Below are 20,000 nucleotides of genomic sequence, written 5' to 3'. Positions count from 1 at the left end.
AAGAGAAAGTGAGACAGACAGACAGACAGACAGACAGACAGACAGACAGAAAAAGCGACAGACAGACAGAGAGAGAGACAGACAGACAAATAGAGAGTAAGACAGACAGAAAAGAGACAGACAGAGAGAGACATATACAGAGACAGAGGGAGAGAAAGAGAGAGAGAGACAGATACAGAGACAGAGGGAGAGAAAGAGAGCTCAGTCATTATTGTGACTCTTTTTTCTAATGCAAGTTTGCAATTTTTCTATGTTGCCATTCAAAAGAAAGTGTGTGTGTGTGTGTGTGGGTGTGTGTGTGTGTGTGTGTGTGTGTGTGTGTGTGTGTGTGGTGAAGAAGAGAGAGGTCAATGCACCTTCATGCTGCGTCCCTCACTGTAATGGTGACGAGTGACCCGTGACCCGTGCGCTCTCTCCATCTGCTCTCTCTCTGCTCCACCTTTCCCCTCTCAGCCTCGCTCTCTACACCCGCCCCATTCATCCTCATTACTGTCTCTTAACTACACAATCTGTTCACTAAAGACCTGAGTCACACCTCACACCTCACACCCCTCTGTTCCCTTTCACCTCCACCCACACCGCGGTCTCCGTGTTACTCCGACATTCACATCACAACAACCACACTGAACACGGCGCACGGAACTGAACACGTTTATGTGTCGACTATCATCTGTTCCACGTGACTGAAACAGCATCAGATCAAATCCCACACCAGACTCAGACCTGAGCTGAGAATCAGACCCACGTCACTGAGGACCCCTGTACTGTAGTTCTCCTCGACTCTGTTTCTCATCAGCACCGACTTCCTGTGACGTAGCCGATTTACGTTAATACGCCGTCGATCGCCTCGATCAGAGGAAATGCGTTTACGTTAATGAAGCTTGTGATACGCGGTAAAACCGTCATGTTCGGCGTCATCGTCACCTTCTGTACAGTGTATAACGTTTAAAAGGATTCCGAGGTGAAATCCAACAGATTCGACCAGTGGCGTCTTTCCGTTCCTTTTGTTCTTCTTTGCCCCTGAGAGAGAACAAGTGCCTCTGATTTGCCTCGTTTCTCAGTCACGGTTTTTGTTTTATTCGTTTTCATGTAATGATGTTTAGCGGTTTTCCCTCACACTTTAAAAACTGAATGAGAATCGGCAGAGTGATAAATCACACCGTTTGTTTTTTTTTTTTTTTCTTCTTCAATTCTCTTCAGTTTCACTCGGGTTTGTTTGAAAAAAAAATGTAATATTATTATCATTATGGCAAAAAAAAACAAAAAAAAACAAGGTTAATATTAAAATAAAATAAGAAAACGTTTTAAACAACTAATTTAATAACCGTAAAAAAAAAATTCAAATCAAATATCGTTTAAACTTGGCTTTATTTATTTATTTATTTATTTATTTATTTATTTATTTAGCTATTTGTTTGTTTGTTTGTTTTTGTTTATCAATGCTTAACTAATTTTTTCCAGACTTTATTTATTTATTTATTTTATTGCGATTCTGTTTAACGGAATACATTTTTTAAAACAGGGAAAGATAAAAGTAAATAAATAAATAAAAAAGAAAAAAACAAGGTTTATAAAAAATAATACGTTTTAAACAACTAATAGAATAACAGCAAAAAATTCAAATCATATCATTTGAACTTGGCTTTATTTATTTATTTATTTATTTATTTATTTATTTAACCATTTTTTAATTTCTTTATTTAGCTATATATATTTGTTTGTTTGTTTTTGTTTATCAACACTTTAGCTCATTTTTTCCAGAATTTTTTATTTATTTATTTTTTATTGCCATTCTGTTGAACGGAATACATTTTTTAAAACAATGAATGATTAAAATAAATAAATAAATAAATAAATACATTTTTTTAAAAAAAACTAATTAAATAACAGCCAAAAATTCTAATCATATCATTTGAACTTGGCTTTATTTACTTATTTATTTATTGTTTGTTTGTTTGTTTGTTGTTTGTTTGTTTGTTTGTTTGTTTGTTTGTCTGTCAACGGTTTAGCTAATGTTTTCCAGGAAAAAAAAAGTTTTTTATTGCGTTCTGGTTACATTCTTTAAACCAGGGAAAGAAAAAGAAAAAAAAAAGCAGTTGCTGTTCTTCCTGCAGACGTCCACTACGGTAACGTTCCTGTGCCGTACTGTCGCTTACCCGTGCTATTAAAATCTTTTTATTTTTTTATCTTAAATAAACCCCAAACTTTAGCCACCTGTATGTTGTAGTCTGGATGATAAAAAGCAGGCGATGTGACTTCAAGCATCTAATCATCGTCTCTCGGCCCGAGAGTCGGAGCCTGCTGCTGTTCATTATGCATCTATTCAAAATCTACGAGACGAACGAGAACGAGGCACTGTTTAGATAATGACTGATGTCGGCTAGGAGACGATAACGAGCCTCTTGTTCCGGTCCGTTTCTTCTGCCATCATCCGAGAGATGAAAAGAAAAATGAAGGCCGGCGACTGAGCAAAATAAAACAAAAAAAAAAAAAAAAATCAAATACAGCATAAATTTATTTGTCTAAATCCTTCTAAACGTGTTTAAAAGTCTTTTTAAATCGATGCCTTGCCATGATCGAGTGTTGAAGCTCTCTTTTAAACTTTAAAGGCAACAACGATAATGAGAGATTGCAAATGGCAAATAAGAAAATCCCGTTCAAATATGCCCGGCCTGTAGAGGAGTGGCTGCAAGAGAAAGGTAACCGGCACCATTCTTTAACCTTCACTTTGCCATCAATAATCTTCTCTCTCTCTCTCTCTCTCTCTCTTTGTTCCTCTTTTCTCTCTTTCTTTTCTCTCTCTTGATTCAAAAGATTGCATGCACAGTGTGTAGTAAAACGCAAACTAGTAAATTTTCCATAAACCCGACGATAAAACCGTTATAAGTCCATCATAAATTGTTGATTCCTCATCGTTATGATTTGTAGAGTCATCCTTCATCACGTCTTTGTTTACGCCTCAGATTTTGTTCTGTAATTTGATTTCATAAGCTGTATAATCATTTACCTAATTAGTCATGTCTTCAGTTCCAGGCTGCGTAATTCGCCAGTTTTATAGCTTGACCTTTTAATTTATAATTTTATTTAATTTTTTTTTTTTACGGTTTTCCTCGTATGACATTTTGTGAGGTGGTCTAATTTAAAAAAGGATCGTTAATCTTTAGTCTGTGCTGCTGTGTCGAGATCCGTTTTGATGGTCCTGCTTCCTGCTCATTTATTTATTTTAATGTGATAATCCCTTCCGGATGTTGTTCGTCCATCTTGCTCTCGTCCCAGGGCGCCAGTTAACGATCTTCAACACGCAGGCCAGCATCAGCATCGGTGGCGCCGACCGCAGGAGACCGTTTCAGGGCCAGCTCTCAGGCCTCTACTACAACGGGCTCAAGGTGCTCAACATGGCCGCTCAGGGCAACCCCAACATCAGGATCAACGGCAGTGTGAGGCTGGTGGGCGACGTCCCCGCTGCCGGATCGGCCCGCACCACGGCCATGCCCCCGGAGATGTCCACCACTTTCATTGAGACCACAACCACCATGTCCACCACCACCACGAGAAAACACCGCTCGCCACCAACAATATCGGTACTGCTGCATGAACACACACACACACACACACTCTTTACATAATCCACTCTTCCTCCTTTCTTCTGAAGTAACACAGAGGAACTCTGCAGGTCACTTATCGTATCCTGACACCACGATTCACACAAGAGTACCATTTTCTCCACCACTTAGAAACCAGATAGAATTGAGGTTGAAAAAATCCCAAGTCAACACACTGCGACGAGGCGACCGATTCGCCGTACGCCACCCGAGGTGCGATCTGAGTTTTACTGTACATGGATGATTAATTAACGTGTACAGATGACCGATCAGCATCATGGATCTATTTAGAAAAACTGATGAAAATAAATCTTCACTAGCTAACTAGCTTCCGGTGGAAATGATGGGAATGAATTTATGATTTGTCCCACCATGTGAGGAACACGTGTGGCTTAGCGGTTAGCACGTTCGCTTCACACCTCCAGGGTCGGGGGTTCGATTCCCGCCTCCGCCTTGTGTGTGTGGAGTTTGCATGTTCTCCCCGTGCCTCGGGGGTTTCCTCCGGGTACTCCGGTTTCCTCCCCCGGTCCAAAGACCTGCATGGTAGGTTGATTGGCATGTCTGGAAAATTTAATTTGTTTAGCAGCGCTTGGTTTTAAACATTTCCTTTTAGCTCAGTAATCAGAATCTTAACCTCTGGATTAGATCATGACCTGCTCGATCGATCGTCCTCCTTGATGGATTCAGCCGTCTACAAGCGTAAACATACAGTAGACGTCACGGTGCTTTTTTTTTCCTCGATTCTCCAGCTCGAATTGAAGGTATAATAATAATAATACAGTGTTCTGTTTAGATTTTCCCTTTTCTCGGATATGTTTCATTATATGCTTCGAACGCTGCGCTGTAATTTTCGAAGAGATCTTTGTTTTCCCTTTAGCATAACGCAGGCTTGCTGCTTATCCCCATGCACCAGTGATCACGCATTACGACGAGAGCGTTCGGAAAGAATTCGTTACAAAAACAAGGGGTGGGGGAGAGAATGAATATGCAAATGGCTTGTTTTTGCAGGCCGTCACATAGGCAGGTGTGCATGAATGATTGTCAAGCGGCATGCAAATATCTCGGCTGTGGTTGTCAAACCGTCCAGGTGTCCGCCGGATTGTTCCGGGAAGGTTAAGGACTTTATGAGCTGCCTCCACTTTAGCAGCTGAGCAGCATGTAATTGGCTGGGTAGAGATATGTAAATCATATGAACAGACGACGACGTCCGCGTGCCGTTCCCGATCCCACAGGTTGTTACATGTCTAAAGCTTCATACTGGGCCTGAAAAGCAGCACAGTCTTACACAAAGCAGTATAATAACAAAGAACTATGAAACATTATAAAGGCAGATAGAGATGTGTAAAGGTTTATAGAGCAGTGTAAAGCTTTAAAGCTGTATAGAGCGGTTTAATGCTGTATAGAGCTGTATGGAGCAGTATGAAGATGTATTAAGCTGTGTACACCTTTAAAGAGCTGTACAGAGTAGTATAACACTTTATAGAAGAGGGTAAAGCTGTATAGAGCAGTAGGAAGCTGTATAGAGCAGTAGGAAGCTGTATAGAGCAGTGCAAAGCTATATAGAGCATTTTAAAGCTGTATAGCTGTATAGAGCAGTATAACACTTTATAAAGCAGTGTAAAGCTGTATAGAGCAGTGTAAAGCTGTATAGAGCAGTATAACACTTTATAAAGCAGTGTAAAGCTGTATAGAGCAGTGTAAAGCTGTATAGAGCAGTGTAAAGCTGTATGGAGCTATATAGAGCAGTAGGAAGCTGTATAGAGCAGTGCAAAGCTATATAGAGCATTATAAAGCTGTATAGCTGTATAGAGCACTATAACACTTTATAGAGCAGTGTAAAGCTTTATAGAGCAATATACAGCATTATAGAGCTGAATAAAGCTGTAAAAAGTAGTATAACCCTTTATATTACAGTGTAAAGCTTTATAGAGCAGTAGGAAGCTGTAGAGAGCTATATAAAGCTGTATAGAACAGTGTAAAGCTGTACAGAGCATTATAAAGCAGTATAGAGCTGTATAAAGCATTATAACATTTTATATAACAGTGTAAAGCTGTATAGAGCAGTGTAAAGCTGTATAGAGCAGTATAACACTTTATAGAACAGTGTATAGCTGTATAGACCTTTATAAAGCTGTATAGAGCAGTATAACACTCTATAGAACAGTGTATAGCTGTATAGACCTTTATAAAGACCTTTATATTCTCACTTTATAGAACAGTGTATAGCTGTATAGACCTTTATAAAGCTGTATAGAGCAGTATAACACTCTATAGAACAGTGTAAAGCTGTATGGAGCTGTATAGACATGTATAAAGTTGTGTAGAGCAGTATAACACTCTATAGAACAGTGTAAAGCTGTATGGAGCTGTATAGACCTTTATAAAGCTGTATAGAGCAGTATAACACTCTATAGACCTTTATAAAGCTGTATAGAGCAGTATAACACTCTATAGAACAGTGTAAAGCTGTATGGAGCTGTATAGACCTGTATAAAGTTGTGTAGAGCAGTATAACACTCTATAGAACAGTGTAAAGCTGTATGGAGCTGTATAGACCTTTATAAAGCTGTATAGAGCAGTATAACACTCTATAGAACAGTGTAAAGCTGTATGGAGCTGTATAGACCTTTATAAAGCTGTATAGAGCAGTATAACACTTTATAGAACAGTGTAAAGCTGTATGGAGCTGTATAGACCTTTATAAAGCTGTATAGAGCAGTATAACACTCTATAGAACAGTGTAAAGCTGTATGGAGCTGTATAGACATGTATAAAGTTGTGTAGAGCAGTATAGAGCAGTAGGAAGTTGTATAGAGCAGTATAAAGATTTTTATAGCTGTATAGCGCTTTATATAGCAGTATAGGGCTTTATAGACCTGTATAAAGCTGTATAGAGCTTTATAGAGCTGTATAAAGCTGTATAGAGCTGTATAAAGCAGCAGTCTCTGCTCGAACGTGATGAGCTTTTCATAACCACCGTGGGACAAATGGAGCTGGCTGCGTCTATATTAAAGCCATCTGTCTCTGATGTGTGTGTGTGTGTGTGTGTGTGTGTGTGTGTGTGTGTGTGTGTGTGTGTGTGTGTGTGTGTGTGTGTGTGTGTGTGTGTGTGTGTGTGTGTGTGTGTGACATGATCTGGAAAGGACGAAGTTTATATCTCTACAGGAACTGACTGGTCAGAAATGTGAAATCTCAGCACCGCTGCACACACTTTAAAAAAAAAGGAAAAGAAAAACATGAAGTCTTAATTGCTCATTTTTACGCTCTGTGGCCATTTTAGATCCAATGTATTTGTGTTTAATTAGAATGTTGATTAGCTCCTTTACCTGGAAACCGCAGCGTAATTACTTTCTCCAAGTGCTTTCACTTAATCCTGAAGACATCGCAGATTAAATGTGTTGTCATTACCGCACAGTTTGCTTTGTTGGCCACAAATTCTTTCCTCAGGATATCTTTACCGCCACTGGAGCGTGCGGCGTGTTGAGGGACAGAGCGCGTTAGGCGGTTTACGACCCCGCGGATCCGAGGAACGTTTAACTTATTAACTTTTCTTTCTTTCTTTCTTCTCTCTTGAAGTTACCGGAACAAAATGAACACGGTCGTGTCACGTTAAAGAGGAACCGCAAAAACTCATCCGTCCTGAAGATCTGGGCTTTAAAGTCCTCTAAAGTCACAAAGTGCTGACACTGGAGACTCCTTCCGTATATCTTACAGAAACTCCTCCTACGTTATACATCGTTATGCGACTTCGGTGAGCTGTTGCTATAGAAACGATAGCATATTATGCCTTCGACGTCATACAGATGGTAACGATAAACTTCTAAACATTGAGATTTAGCGTTTTTAAATCATTCATTCGTTCATTTTCTACCGCTTATCCGAACTTCTCGGGTCACGAGGAGCCTGTGCCTATCTCAGGCGTCATCGGGCATCGAGGCAGGATACACCCTGGACGGAGTGCCAACCCATCACAGGGCACACACACACTCTCATTCACTCACACACACACAAACTACGGACAATTTTGCAAAGATGCCAATCAACCTACCATGCATGTCTTTGGACCGGGGGAGGAAACCGGAGTACCCGGAGGAAACCCCTGAGGCACGGGGAGAACATGCAAACTCCACACACACAAGGTGGAGGCGGGAATCGAACTCCCGACCCCGGAGGTGTGAGGCGAACGTGCTAACCACTAAGCCACCGTGCAAACCTCATTTTAAAATCAATTCAATGAAATATATTTAGCCTCAAATTATGGAGGTGTTTTGCGGAAATGTTCCTCTCACGTCAGCCATGAACTCGATCGTGTCTGATGCTCGAGCTAAACCGTAGGAGCTCAGTCAAGCATCACGCCACATTCCAGTCCGATAGCAAGAGTCAAACGACATGCAAATCCGGCGGACATGCGAAAGCCCGGAGCCGTGGCGTGACGCAGACACAGATGCGGTCTGAAACACAGGGTTTATAAAAACAAGGTCAGTCGCGTGTGCACCGGCCCTCGTGACACGATGCTACGCTCTGTCGTGTTATCGCGGTGACTAATACGGAGCCGTGGTGTGGAAAAGTGGGCGGGTTCTGTTACAGTTAACGTGGTGAGTCAGCGCACTCGCGTATCTTCTGGAAGCACGCACTTACTATGGCCTCTGGGGCCGTTCTCCCACACGCGTAAACATTAACACTCCACTTAGCATGAATTTCTGTCTATTTAATTCCGAAGTGAAGATGAAATTAAACCTGGTGCAATCAGCAATTAACTATCCTACATTTCAGGGTGTTTCCAGTGTATTTTTTATTTTATTTTTTTGTCCCTTTAGAGTTTTTTTTTTTTCCATCAAGGAAAAAAAAATAAAAAAGGTTTATAATGATGCAGGTTTATTGTGATGTGACACTCCGGATCGCGAGCGCTGATGTGACGAGTGCGCAGTGCGGTACAGTCTCAGCAGCTTGGGTGGCTTTCTTTTTTCCTCCTCCTTTTTTCTTTCTCCCTGTCGGCATGAAGCAGAGGCTCGGGCCGCGCTACGGCGGAATTGGCAGAGGGATTCTCATTAAGACGTAGAATCCGGGTAGGTCAATACACCGCCGGTCGTGTTTGCATTCCCATCTTAATTTGTGCAAACAGGATCAGTAAACAAGCTGTCGGTTACAGTCGGGGAAGTAATTTAATTGTTGCACTGCAATCCCATGTATTACAGAGAGAGAGAGAGAGAGAGAGAGAGAGAGAGAGAGAGAGAGAGATCAGGGAACAGGCCTATTTATATATATCATTTTCAGCAGCGGATCAGATCGGAATAAAAGCGACGGCTCGAGCTTAATTAGGATCAAGGGCAGGAAGAGAGACACAGAAACAGACTCATGGGTTCTGCTGCAGTAATCCAACCAAGCGCTCTGATGCGAATCCCAGAGAGAGAGAGAAAAAAAATACAAGAAATAAACATTTTAGGAATGATGCTTTTTTTTTTTTGTTGTTTTTTTTTGGGAAGAGTTGAATGAAATTCAGGATTTGGAAGAGAAATAATCCTTTTTGTGCCTGCATCAAAAACAAGTAGTGTGACGTTACGGCTTTTAAACAGCGAGAGCGTTAACTCTGTGTGTGTGTGTGTGTGTGTGTGTGTGTGTGTGTGTGTGTGTGTGTGTGTGTGTGTGTGTGTGTGTGTGTGTGTGTGTGTGTGTGTGTGTGTGTGTGTATTCAATTCAAGTTTATTTGTATAGCGCTTTTTACAAAAGACATTGTCTCAAAGCAGCTTTACAGAACATAAACACAGAGCAGAAGGTAAACATAATTAATGATAAAGGAAATAACGAATAATAAAAGAAATAAGAATTTACAGAATAAAAATTCTAGGTTATTATTAGATATAAATAGTTCACAGTGTGTATGTATTTATTCCCCTATGAGCAAGTCTGAGGTAACTCAGGCAGCAGTGGCAAGGAAAAACTGCCTTAAATTGGTAAAGGAAGAAACCTTGAGAGGAACCGGACTCAAGGGGGAAACATCCTCATATGGGTGACACTGGGGGTGTGATTGTAATATACAGTCAGTTAAATGTGGTATTGGTGTGAGGTTCAAGGACTTCTGATCTCCTGAGTACCACAGAGTCTAACTGGAGATGTCTCAGGATTCTTAGAGTCGGCCTCGGCTCAGTGGACGTCCAAAAGGCTTCGTCCCACAGAGGACGTTGGGAGCTGGTACAATGTCTGGATGCCTCGGGATGGGTACAAAGAGAGAAGCAGTGGAAAGGGATTAACATATCTGCTGTTCATAAAAATGTGCTGGTCTGATGTACTGGTGCATGATATTATGGGATGTATTATGTGTACGCCTGACTAAAGAGATGAGTTTTTAATCTACATTTAAACTGGGAAAGTGTGTCTGAGCCCCGAACACTATCAGGAAGACTGTTATAAAGTTTGGGAGCTAAATATGAAAACGCTCTACCACCTTTAGTAGTATATATACACACACACACACACACACACACACACACACACACACACACACACACACACGTATAAGACGGATGTCTGCATGGGCCAAAACTTCTGGACAGCAGCGTATAATTTCTATTTCGATAGATTTAAATGATGCAATTCTGAATCTGATCTACTGTGTGCTTGATAAACAAAGCTGTTTGTAAAAGTTTTAGATTTACCCACAAATGACCGAGGGTCTTTACAGGACGTGTGATTGACATTTAGCCACACCCATAAAACTCCATATAAGGCAAAGGTCCAGTAAATGTTCCAGTAACGCAGCTCAACGGCTACCGTAGACACACACGAACGGTTTATCCGTTTGTAGGGTGCCAATACTTTTGTTCTAACAGCTGTATAGAGCAGTAGGAAGCTGTATAGAGCAGTGCAAATCTATATAGAGCAGTATAAAGCTGTATAGCTGTATAGAGCAGTATAACACTTTATAGAGGAGTGTAAAGCTGTATAGAGCAGTATAAAGCATTATAGAGCAGTATAAAGCATTATAGAGCTGTATAAAGCTGTACAAAGCAGTATAACACTTTATAGAGCAGTGTAAAGCTGTATAAGAGCAGTATAAAGCATTATAGAGCTGTATAAAGCTGTACAAAGCAGTATAACACTTTATAGAGCAGTGCAAATCTATATAGAGCAGTATAAAGCTGTATAGAGCAGTATAACACTTTATAGAGCTGTATAAAGCTGTATAGAGCAGTATAAAGCATTATAGAGCTGTATAAAGCTGTACAAAGCAGTATATCAGTTTATATACAGTATATAAAGCTGTACAGAGCATTATAAAGCAGTACAGAGCTGTATAAAGCAGTATAACACTTTATATAACAGTGTAAAGCTAATAACAGAATAGCAGAATAACAGAAATTTAGCAAGTAAAACGTGACGTGGATCAACACTGATTTTTCTAAAGGCCTGTTTTTCTCGTCTCACGTTCAGGAGGGTTTTTTTTAAAGGTCCACAAGTCTTCTGTCTTTAACGTGAGATGATCTGTGGCGTTTACGTGACAGCCGTAGATGTTTCTTCCTTTCTTCTGGCTATTGAACGTAACGATGCTACGTGAGCTTTAACATCCGCAGCTACGCGACGGTCCGTGCTCGGAGCAGCCGCTCGGGTTCGGTTTCATCATTCGATCTTGTTAAGCGGCTTAAGCTGAGCTCCTGTCATCTTCACTTCGGTTGTTTTTAAACGTGGCCCGGAGGTCGTACTGAAGGAATAAAACGCTCTGGGTCGCGTCGTTGTGGGGAAAATAATCAAGAGCTTTTTGTTTGATTGGGTTTTTTGTATGCATTAAAGAATAACACCTCAGACTGTTTATCTGTTTATATTGGAATGTCCTTCGTTTTTTTGTCTCGTTTCTGATTGGTCAGAACAGAAGCTCTGACATTCGCGTGGCTTTCGAATCACAGACGTCGTCGTTTCTATAGCAACAGCTCGTTCACTGAGACGTTAAAAACGCGTGTCCGGCTGAAATTTACCGTAAGGAGTCTCCGGTATCAGCTCTTTAGGTTTAGAGACTTGGCAATAATATAGAAGATTAGGACAACGACTTCCTGTTAATTCTGTAATCCGATGCACAGTAAAAGTCTTTCATTGGGACCGATTTGTGAAGACGAGTGACCGCTTCGTGTCCCTTCGTATTCTTTAAACAGCTCCGTGTATCTGAGTCCAGTTTTGTTACTCCATACCGTCGCTTGTGTAACGCACGTGGAAGGTTAATACCACAGCCGGTGCTTATCTAGCGCTGGGAATCTGCTGTGCACAGCAGTGGCTGTGAGCCTGGCTGCGATAACGCCCGGATCACACGCAGAGGAAACAAACACAGAGAAATTGCCTTCGCATCCGCGACTGTAATTCCTGGTGGGTTCTCGTGGATTTAATTAAACCTCTATACCGCAATGGTCCTAATTATTCTCACCGGGAAAACAAGATGTTTCTTCATGCCCACTGTTTGTTTGGAGTAAACACCGGCTTTAAAATGCAGCAAGTTTTTAAACGAAAAGGTTCGGAACGAACGACACTATTAAACGATTTCAGATGTGAGGTCATGTGACTAAAAGCAGGCAGAAGAGCAAATGAACTCGAATTATTCCGACATTCTTATTATTATTTAAACGCAGGTTTAAAGTCACTTTCAGTCCAGAGACCACAGCCACATATTACATTATGTGTGTAATACATCTGGAAATGAATCATTCATACATTCATATCCTACCGCTTATCCGAACTTCTCGGGTCACGGGGAGCCTGTGCCTATCTCAGGCGTCATCGGGCATCGAGACAGGATACACCCTGGACGGAGTGCCAACCCATCACAGGGCACACACACACTCTCATTCACTCACACACTCACACACTACGGACAATTTTCCAGAGATGCCAATCAACCTACCATGCATGTCTTTGGACCGGGGGAGGAAACCGGAGTACCCGGAGGAAACCCCCGAGGCACGGGGAGAACATGCAAACTCCACACACGCAAGGTGGAGGCGGGAATCGAACCCCCGACCCTAGAGGTGTGAGGCGAACGTGCTAACCACTAAGCCACCGTGACCTCAGAAAATCTCAGTTATTTATTATGTTATTGATATTTATCGATAAAGGGTCATCTTTTTTCAGCCCTAAGACACTAATAATGAAAAATAAATAAATAAATAAATAAATATAAGTAAATAAATAAATAAATAAATAGATAAATAAATAAATGGATTATTCAGTCTTTCTCTTGAAGGACTTTGAAGAGATTTCTCATCCCAGTAAACATTTCCCTTTTTATTTATTTATTTATTTATTAAGGATTTACCCTGACGTTTAACAGAAGCATGTTAACTCCGAGAGCCACCGGTTCTCAGGCTAGCGGCGTAACCCAAAGGGACAGAGTTTAAAAAGTCCGTCAGCAGAAGGGAGTCATTGCGCTGCCACAATAAAGCTTAATATTTCTCCCGAGTTCCAGTGTTAAGAATCCAATTACGAAGGTGGCCGCTGTGCACAGCACTGATACGTTTCAGAAGGTGCTGACAAGCCACGTGGGAGGACGGATATTAAAAACCAGACCGTTCCGCTAACCTTAAAAAAGCCGCCGCTCCGGATTTATGGAAACGCGAGAGCCGAGCGAGGACGAGCCAGAGATGAGACGTGAACCTAGCTCAGACTCGAGTCGAGTCGAGATCCAGACTAGCGATCAGAGTAAAGTTTATAGCAACCTGAACTTCACAGAGACTCTGTAGACGTTCGGGTCGGAATCTTATTTGAGCAGAAATGACGGATGATATTTTATTTATTTAACACGGTTTTACGGTAGAGCTGATATTCATAAGTCACTGGTTATTACTGAGACAAATCTCTTTATAAAGTGATAAATATAGTTCACATAGAGTCTATAGAGATATAATGAATAAAACAGCTTGCTGCTGGATATAGATACAGTAAAAATATAGATATTTTATACATATAGATATAAATATGGGGGATACGGTGGCTTAGCGGTTAGCACGTTCGCCTCACACTTCCAGGGTCGGGGGTTCGATTCCCGCCTCCGCCTTGTGTGTGTGGAGTTTGCATGTTCTCCCCGTGCCTCGGGGGTTTCCTCCGGGTACTCCGGTTTCCTCCCCCGGTCCAAAGACATGCATGGTAGGTTGATTGGCATCTCTGGAAAATTGTCCATAGTGTGTGTGTGTGAGTGAATGAGAGTGTGTGAGTGTCCTGTGATGGGTTGGCACTCCGTCCAGGGTGTATCCTGCCTCGATGCCCGATGACGCCTGAGATAGGCACAGGCTCCCCGTGACCCGAGAAGTTCGGATAAGCGGTAGAAAATGAATGAATGAATTATTTAAAAACGCATCTTAATGTTTAGAAGTTTATCGTTACCATCTGTATGATGTCGAAGGCATAATATGCTATCGTTTCTATAGCAACAGCACACCGAAGTCACATAACAATGTATAACGTAGTGAGAGAGTGAGATAGAAATATATCTCCGCTTCCTAAAACATTCACTCCAGAGATATTTGGAATTTTCCACACGGAGATCTGATTTTTTTTTCCTAAAGATGATGAGAAAAGGAAACGCACCGTCTCTTGTCCTTTTTGTAGATCGATGGTTTTGTGTATCTGCTAATCGTCCACTAGATCTTTGTTATTAAAGAAATCGAGCCGTTTTACTCATCAAGAGAAAAAAAATCAACCACGATCCAGAAAGAAAAAACGATCGGCTTAAAACGAGACGGAGAAAAAAAAAAGAAGAAGAAAAAAGCGTACGACGTTGTTCGTGTGAAGCGCCTAAACGCGGCGAGACGAGTCTCATCGTACATTTGTTACGGTATGTGATGTGTTCGTCTATTCTGTCTTCGTCCCTTCATCTCTTTCCTGTTCCTTTGTCCCTGAAGTCTTGCCATCTTTTTTTTTTTTTCCCTGCTCATTTAAGCCTCGTTTTCTGCTCCCGTGTTTCCTGTCTTCTTGATTATCGTTCTGAGAGCTTTAAAGCTACATGCACAATTTGGACGAGTTTTTTTTTTTTTCCTTTCTCTCCGATCTGTAAAGCGTCAGGAGCGGAGAGTTGGAAGTGTAGAGCGTGTACACCTTCCGCACTTGTCCTCGCACATGTTCTTCAGCTTCCGTCCTCTCACATAGAAGAGGTGATATTTCTTATCTGCGGATATTAAGTGTGTGTGTGTGTGTGTGTGTGTGTGTGTGTGTGTGTGTGTGTGTGTGTGTGTGTGTGTGTGTGGGTGCAAATAATAAAGCGAGGCTGCCGAGTGCCACGCAGTCCATAAAGCTGATATACCGGTTCTGCTCCTGTCCTGCTTTTCTATCTTCATCTTCTCCTTCATGTTCCTCTCTCTCTCTCTCTCTCTCCCGATGCACACAAACACCCCCCCCCCCCCGAGTCTCTCTTTATCTCCGCGTCCTCTTTTCTCGCTCCAAATTAAACAGGCCCGCCGCAATAAAAGACGCCACTTTAGATTTGAATCTGTAATTGAAACAAACTGCGTATTGCTTTTTCTAATTTTAGCCGGCGTGTCCGACCGGGACCCGTGCGCTCCCGGGTGACCTTGTGCTCCTGGCTGCGAGAATGATTAAAGATCAAGGACTGGAACCATTTCCTTTCAAATGGAAGATGAATGGAGGCCGTTCGGAAGTGGCTGCATCGCCCCGGAGCAATTAGTCTGCGGTCGTGAAGCAGAGGGTTCGGTGTTTTGAAAAGGGGACGGAGCGATCGTTGTTCCGTCGTCATCCGAAGTCTTCACGGAAAGCGATGTTACGTTTCCGGACGTCTCCGTAAAGGAGATCTAGAGCACATGAAAAAATCTGCATAAATCCTTTGATCGTTAGGTCACGTGACCATCAAATGTTTGAAGACGCTTTAACCTCCTCGAACTGTTTCTGCCCCGATGTCCCTGTCCACAAAGCTCCATGAAGGTTGGAGTGAAGAACTCGAGTGTCCCGCACCGAGCCCTGACTCGGACTCGACGCCACTGGAGGGACTCCGAATAGAGTCTCCCGACATCAGAGTCTCATCTCACTGATGCTCTCGTAGGATGAACGAGCGAGCGCAAATCCGCACAGACGACAGAGTGGAGCTTCTCATCGTGGCCAGGGGTGCACAAACTTTTGTTTGCTATAGTAAACGACTGACATGATGGATTCTGACATCATCAAATCCTGTAGATAAATCTCGAGATCTCACTGAACTCATTTTAATGACGTTTTTATACAGAGACACACAAAGAGGTTGTTCAGTCTGACGCGTATCGGACATGCGATCACAGCAGCTGCTGGGGAGCGCTCAGCGAGACGAGATGACAGGAGACAGGGACGAGACGGGTAGAGACGAGTCCAGCGGTTTTTTATTTATTTATTTATTTATTTTTTAAAAAAGAATCTTCTCTGGTGTTATCGATCGTTCGTGTAAGACAAACCTCTCGCTCTCCGGCCTGTCAGAGCAGAGACGGACACCGTCTCATCGGCGCTCCCGGAGGAGACACCAGCTCGCATCATTATCTCTCGCAGAACAGAAAGTCGCAGTTTGACTTTCTCTCCCAGTCGCGTACAAAGCCGCACGGAATCACCCGACACCATCCCGAACGGGACGCGAGATCCGTCCTAACCCTAATCGCACACTCGATTGAAATCTTAATAATTAAAGACGTCAGGTCGGATCTCACCCGAAGAGACGGAGCCTCGTTATTTTTAATTTGCAGAATTGTGCGTTTGGAGTTAAAGTAAAAGACAAAAAAAAAAAGGTTTCCGTGGGTTTGCAGGATGTGGTCTGGTTTTCTGGGACAAACGAAAACAGAAGATTGAAATATTTACACCTGGAAGAATGTTTTATCTCCGTTGTTTTACAGACCGAAAGCCAATTAAAATACGCCGGTTAGGCAAACAAAGTTTTTGTGTCTCGGATTGTGTCTCATTCTCAAATCGTCGCTCCATATGAAAGATAATTGCGGTGGTTTTTTTATTTATTTATTTATTTATTCTTAAATTCTTGATTCTGATATTGTAATAATGTAATAATAGTATAATAATAGTGGCTTAGTGGTTAGCGCGTTCGCCTCACACCTCCGGGGTCGGGGGTTCGATTCCCACCTCCACCTTGTGTGTGTGGAGTTTGCATGTTCCTCGGGGGTTTCCTCCGGGTACTCCGGTTTCCTCCCCCGGTCCAAAGACATGCATGGTAGGTTGATTGGCATCTCTGGAAAATTGTCCGTAGTGTGTGTGTGTGAGTGAATGAGAGTGTGTGTGTGCCCTGTGATGGGTTGGTACTCTGTCCAGGGTGTATCCTGCCTCGATGCCCGATGACGGCACAGGCTCCCCGTGACCAGAGAAGTTCGGATAAGCGGTAGGGAATGAATGAATGTAATAATAGTATAATAATAGTGTAATAATAGAAATTCTTGATTCTGATTGGCCAGAACACGTTGATTCATGTCATTATTAATACAGTGTCATTTATTTAACATTTATGGAAGGAGTTTCTATATGTAGCTATAAACGGATAAAAAAAATATCCCGTCATTCTTTATAGAGTAAATCGTCTGATCGTTTGTAACGTTTTTGTAGCTGATGAACATTTAGCTCGGTCACGTCGTCGATTGTTTCCCTGAACTGGTTTATTCCGCTTTTTCTCAGCACTTCTCCGGGTCACTTCCTGTTCTACGAGTCGTGTTTAAGGATGAAGAAGTCCGCACCATCCATCAGTGTTTTAACCCCTTATCATTTAACTCCTATAATTCACAGTTAATCTATACATCCTCAAGCAGCCTGACCGTCGGGACACTTTAAATCAGCCCGAGAGTAAAAACATGACACGGTGAACTTCTTAAATCTGCTGGATTACTCCTCTGTCAGCTCTTTCCTCTCCGCTCGGTAATCGATTAGGAGCAGGGCCACCGCTGTGAAATGAACGATCTGACGCCTTTCTCCGCTCTAAATCACACCCCGGGTGTTATATCTCTGTGATGAACGTCCGCAGGCTTTCCGCTCAGGACACGCTGATGGATTCGCCCGTTCGTCTGAGCTCAGCTCGGCTCAGACCTCTAAATATTTATCCGCCTCGCCGAGCGATCAGAAACGTCCACGGAATAATTCTGTGGTTTTAAATCTAAAAAAATCCGCCGATCTTTAACCGATTCGGATTTCTCATTCATTCATTCATCATCTACCGCTTATCCGAACTTCTCGGGTCACGGGGAGCCTGTGCTTATCTCAGGCGTCATCGGGCATCGAGGCAGGATACACCCTGGACGGAGTGCCAACCCATCACAGGGCACACACACACTCTCATTCACTCACACACACACACACACACACACACACACACACACACACACACACACACACACACACACACACACACACACACTCTCATTCACTCACACACACACACACACTACGGACAATTTTCCAGAGATGCCAATCAACCTACCATGCATGTCTTTGGACCGGGGGGAGGAAACCGGAGTACCCGGAGGAAACCCCTGAGGCACGGGGAGAACATGCAAACTCCACACACACAAGGCGGAGGTGGGAATCGAACCCCCAACCCTTGAGGTGTGAGGCGAACGTGCCCCCACCTTCGGACTTTTCTGAGGATATTTTTCACTCCGGTTCGAGCGATTTATTTGCCGTCAGAACGTTCGTCATAACGTTTGAAATCGGTTCTGAGAGAAAATGTTGCTTTCCTTCTTTAAACGATTCGTCGTTTTTTTTCCACCCCTTCCATTTCATCAGCTGACAGGTTAAATGGAGAATAAGTGGGCAGTCGTTTGTGAATAAACTCCTAGTCGTTAAGAATAATGCGTTTAAGACGTCTGAGCTCGAGCGCAATTTTAGCTTAAATGCTGAAAGTTTGACAAAAGAAGCTCTCTGACCTCCATTAAACATCTTCACCAGACGAGACGAGTGAAAAGGAGTGGAGTTTTAGTGCGCACTTTAATATACTTCTTTTTTTTTTTTTTTGGATATACAGGGGTTCAAAATAAAAGAACGATTTAAAAAAAAAAATGTGCGTTATCGACGGTGTTAAGGATGTGATCTTATGAACAGAAGTTTTTTTTTTTGTTTTTTTTTATGCTTAATTTCTTTTGATGTTTCTCAGGATTTATTTTTCAAATCTAAATTATGTTCTTGTTTTTTTTTTTCGAAATAGGGTTATTCTTTACAAAATTTGTTTTTTTTTTTAAATGTTCTCCCCGTGCCTCGGGGGTTTCCTCCGGGTACTCCGGTTTCCTCCCCCGGTCCAAAGACATGCATGGTAGGTTGATTGGCATCTCTGGAAAATTGTCCGTAGTGTGTGTGTGTGTGAGTGAATGAGAGTGTGTGTGTGCCCTGTGATGGGTTGGCACTCCGTCCAGGGTGTATCCTGCCTCGATGCCCGATGACGCCTGACATAGGCACAGGCTCCCTGTGACCCGAGAAGTTCGGATAAGCGGTAGAAGATGAATGAATGAATGAATGAATGAATGAATGAATGAATGAATGAATGAATGAATATCATGCTTATATTATATCTTTTTTTTTTTTTTTAACAGTAGGCGGAAATTTAAGGAAGTTAAACGAATCAAACGGACCACGATGCACTGGGACACAGAGAGTTTTTTTTATTTATTTTTTTTAATTACTGCTAAAATTGTCATCAAAGTTTTTCTCAAATTTGTCAATTAATAAACGTAATAAGTGAATAGAATACATTTATTATTCGTAATAAAAATCGGTGTGTAAGGGGATAAAAAAGGGGGGGGGGGAATAATTAAGCAGTAAGTTTCAAAATGTTTTTGCTGACAATCCAGTCCAAATTTATTTATTTATTTATTTATTTATTTATTTATTTATTTATTTATTTAGCATTTTAAAATAACAGGAAAAGTCATAACCGAGTGCTCGAGATAATTTTAACGAGACGCCTTTTTTATTATAATTTTTTTTTTAGATGCTTTTTTTTTTTTTTTTTTTTTTTTGCTCATTTCTTTCATCTTAAAGTACATCTCATCTGTTTCACTTTTTTACCCCGGACCCCGACGTCCGCGTCGTACTTGGCGAGCGTCTGTCGTCGTTTCTTTCACCTTCTGCTTGATTCTTCGCTCCAGTCAACATCTGCTGCGAGCGTTAATAATCAGCCCTCTGCTCTGCCAGCCATGTCCTCCTACCAACACACATGTCAATAGAAGTACTTATCTCCTCAGGAAAATGTGTGCCGAGGGCTTTATTTGGACGCCGTTCAAGGTCAGCAGTCAGCGAACCACTGCGTTCTGTACTCCATGCTAATGCGGAGGAAAAAGCTTGTCTTTGATGGAAACTTCCAGACGTCTTCTAGCGGTTTATTTTTAATACGATCGAGCACCTTGTTTGACCTTCGCTGTTTTGGCTTGTTGCTTTTTTTGGGTCTTGTTGAGACCCCTTTCAGTTTCT

General features: G+C 42.0%; 1 protein-coding gene across 27 annotated transcripts in view; it reads left to right on the top strand.

Moving 5' to 3' along the window:
• Positions 1-20,000, top strand: part of nrxn3a (neurexin 3a) — a 271,775-nt gene that overhangs the window by 230,805 nt on the left and 20,970 nt on the right. For all 27 annotated transcript variants that reach the window (XR_007144532.1, XR_007144531.1, XR_007144530.1 and 24 more), the window contains 2 exons: positions 2,610-2,699; positions 3,277-3,581. Coding sequence is in view for 23 of the 27 variants with exons in the window: in XM_047821599.1 (XP_047677555.1) it covers positions 2,610-2,699; positions 3,277-3,581 (395 nt within the window). In the remaining 4 variants the exon portion in view is untranslated. The remainder of the gene's footprint in view (positions 1-2,609; positions 2,700-3,276; positions 3,582-20,000) is intronic.

The sequence above is a fragment of the Tachysurus fulvidraco genome, chromosome 12 (genome assembly GCF_022655615.1).
Source record: "Tachysurus fulvidraco isolate hzauxx_2018 chromosome 12, HZAU_PFXX_2.0, whole genome shotgun sequence".
In the NCBI taxonomy this organism is placed as follows: Eukaryota; Metazoa; Chordata; class Actinopteri; order Siluriformes; family Bagridae; genus Tachysurus; species Tachysurus fulvidraco.
The sequence above is the reverse complement of the archived record's forward strand: the minus strand, read 5'-3'. Positions and strand labels throughout refer to the sequence as shown.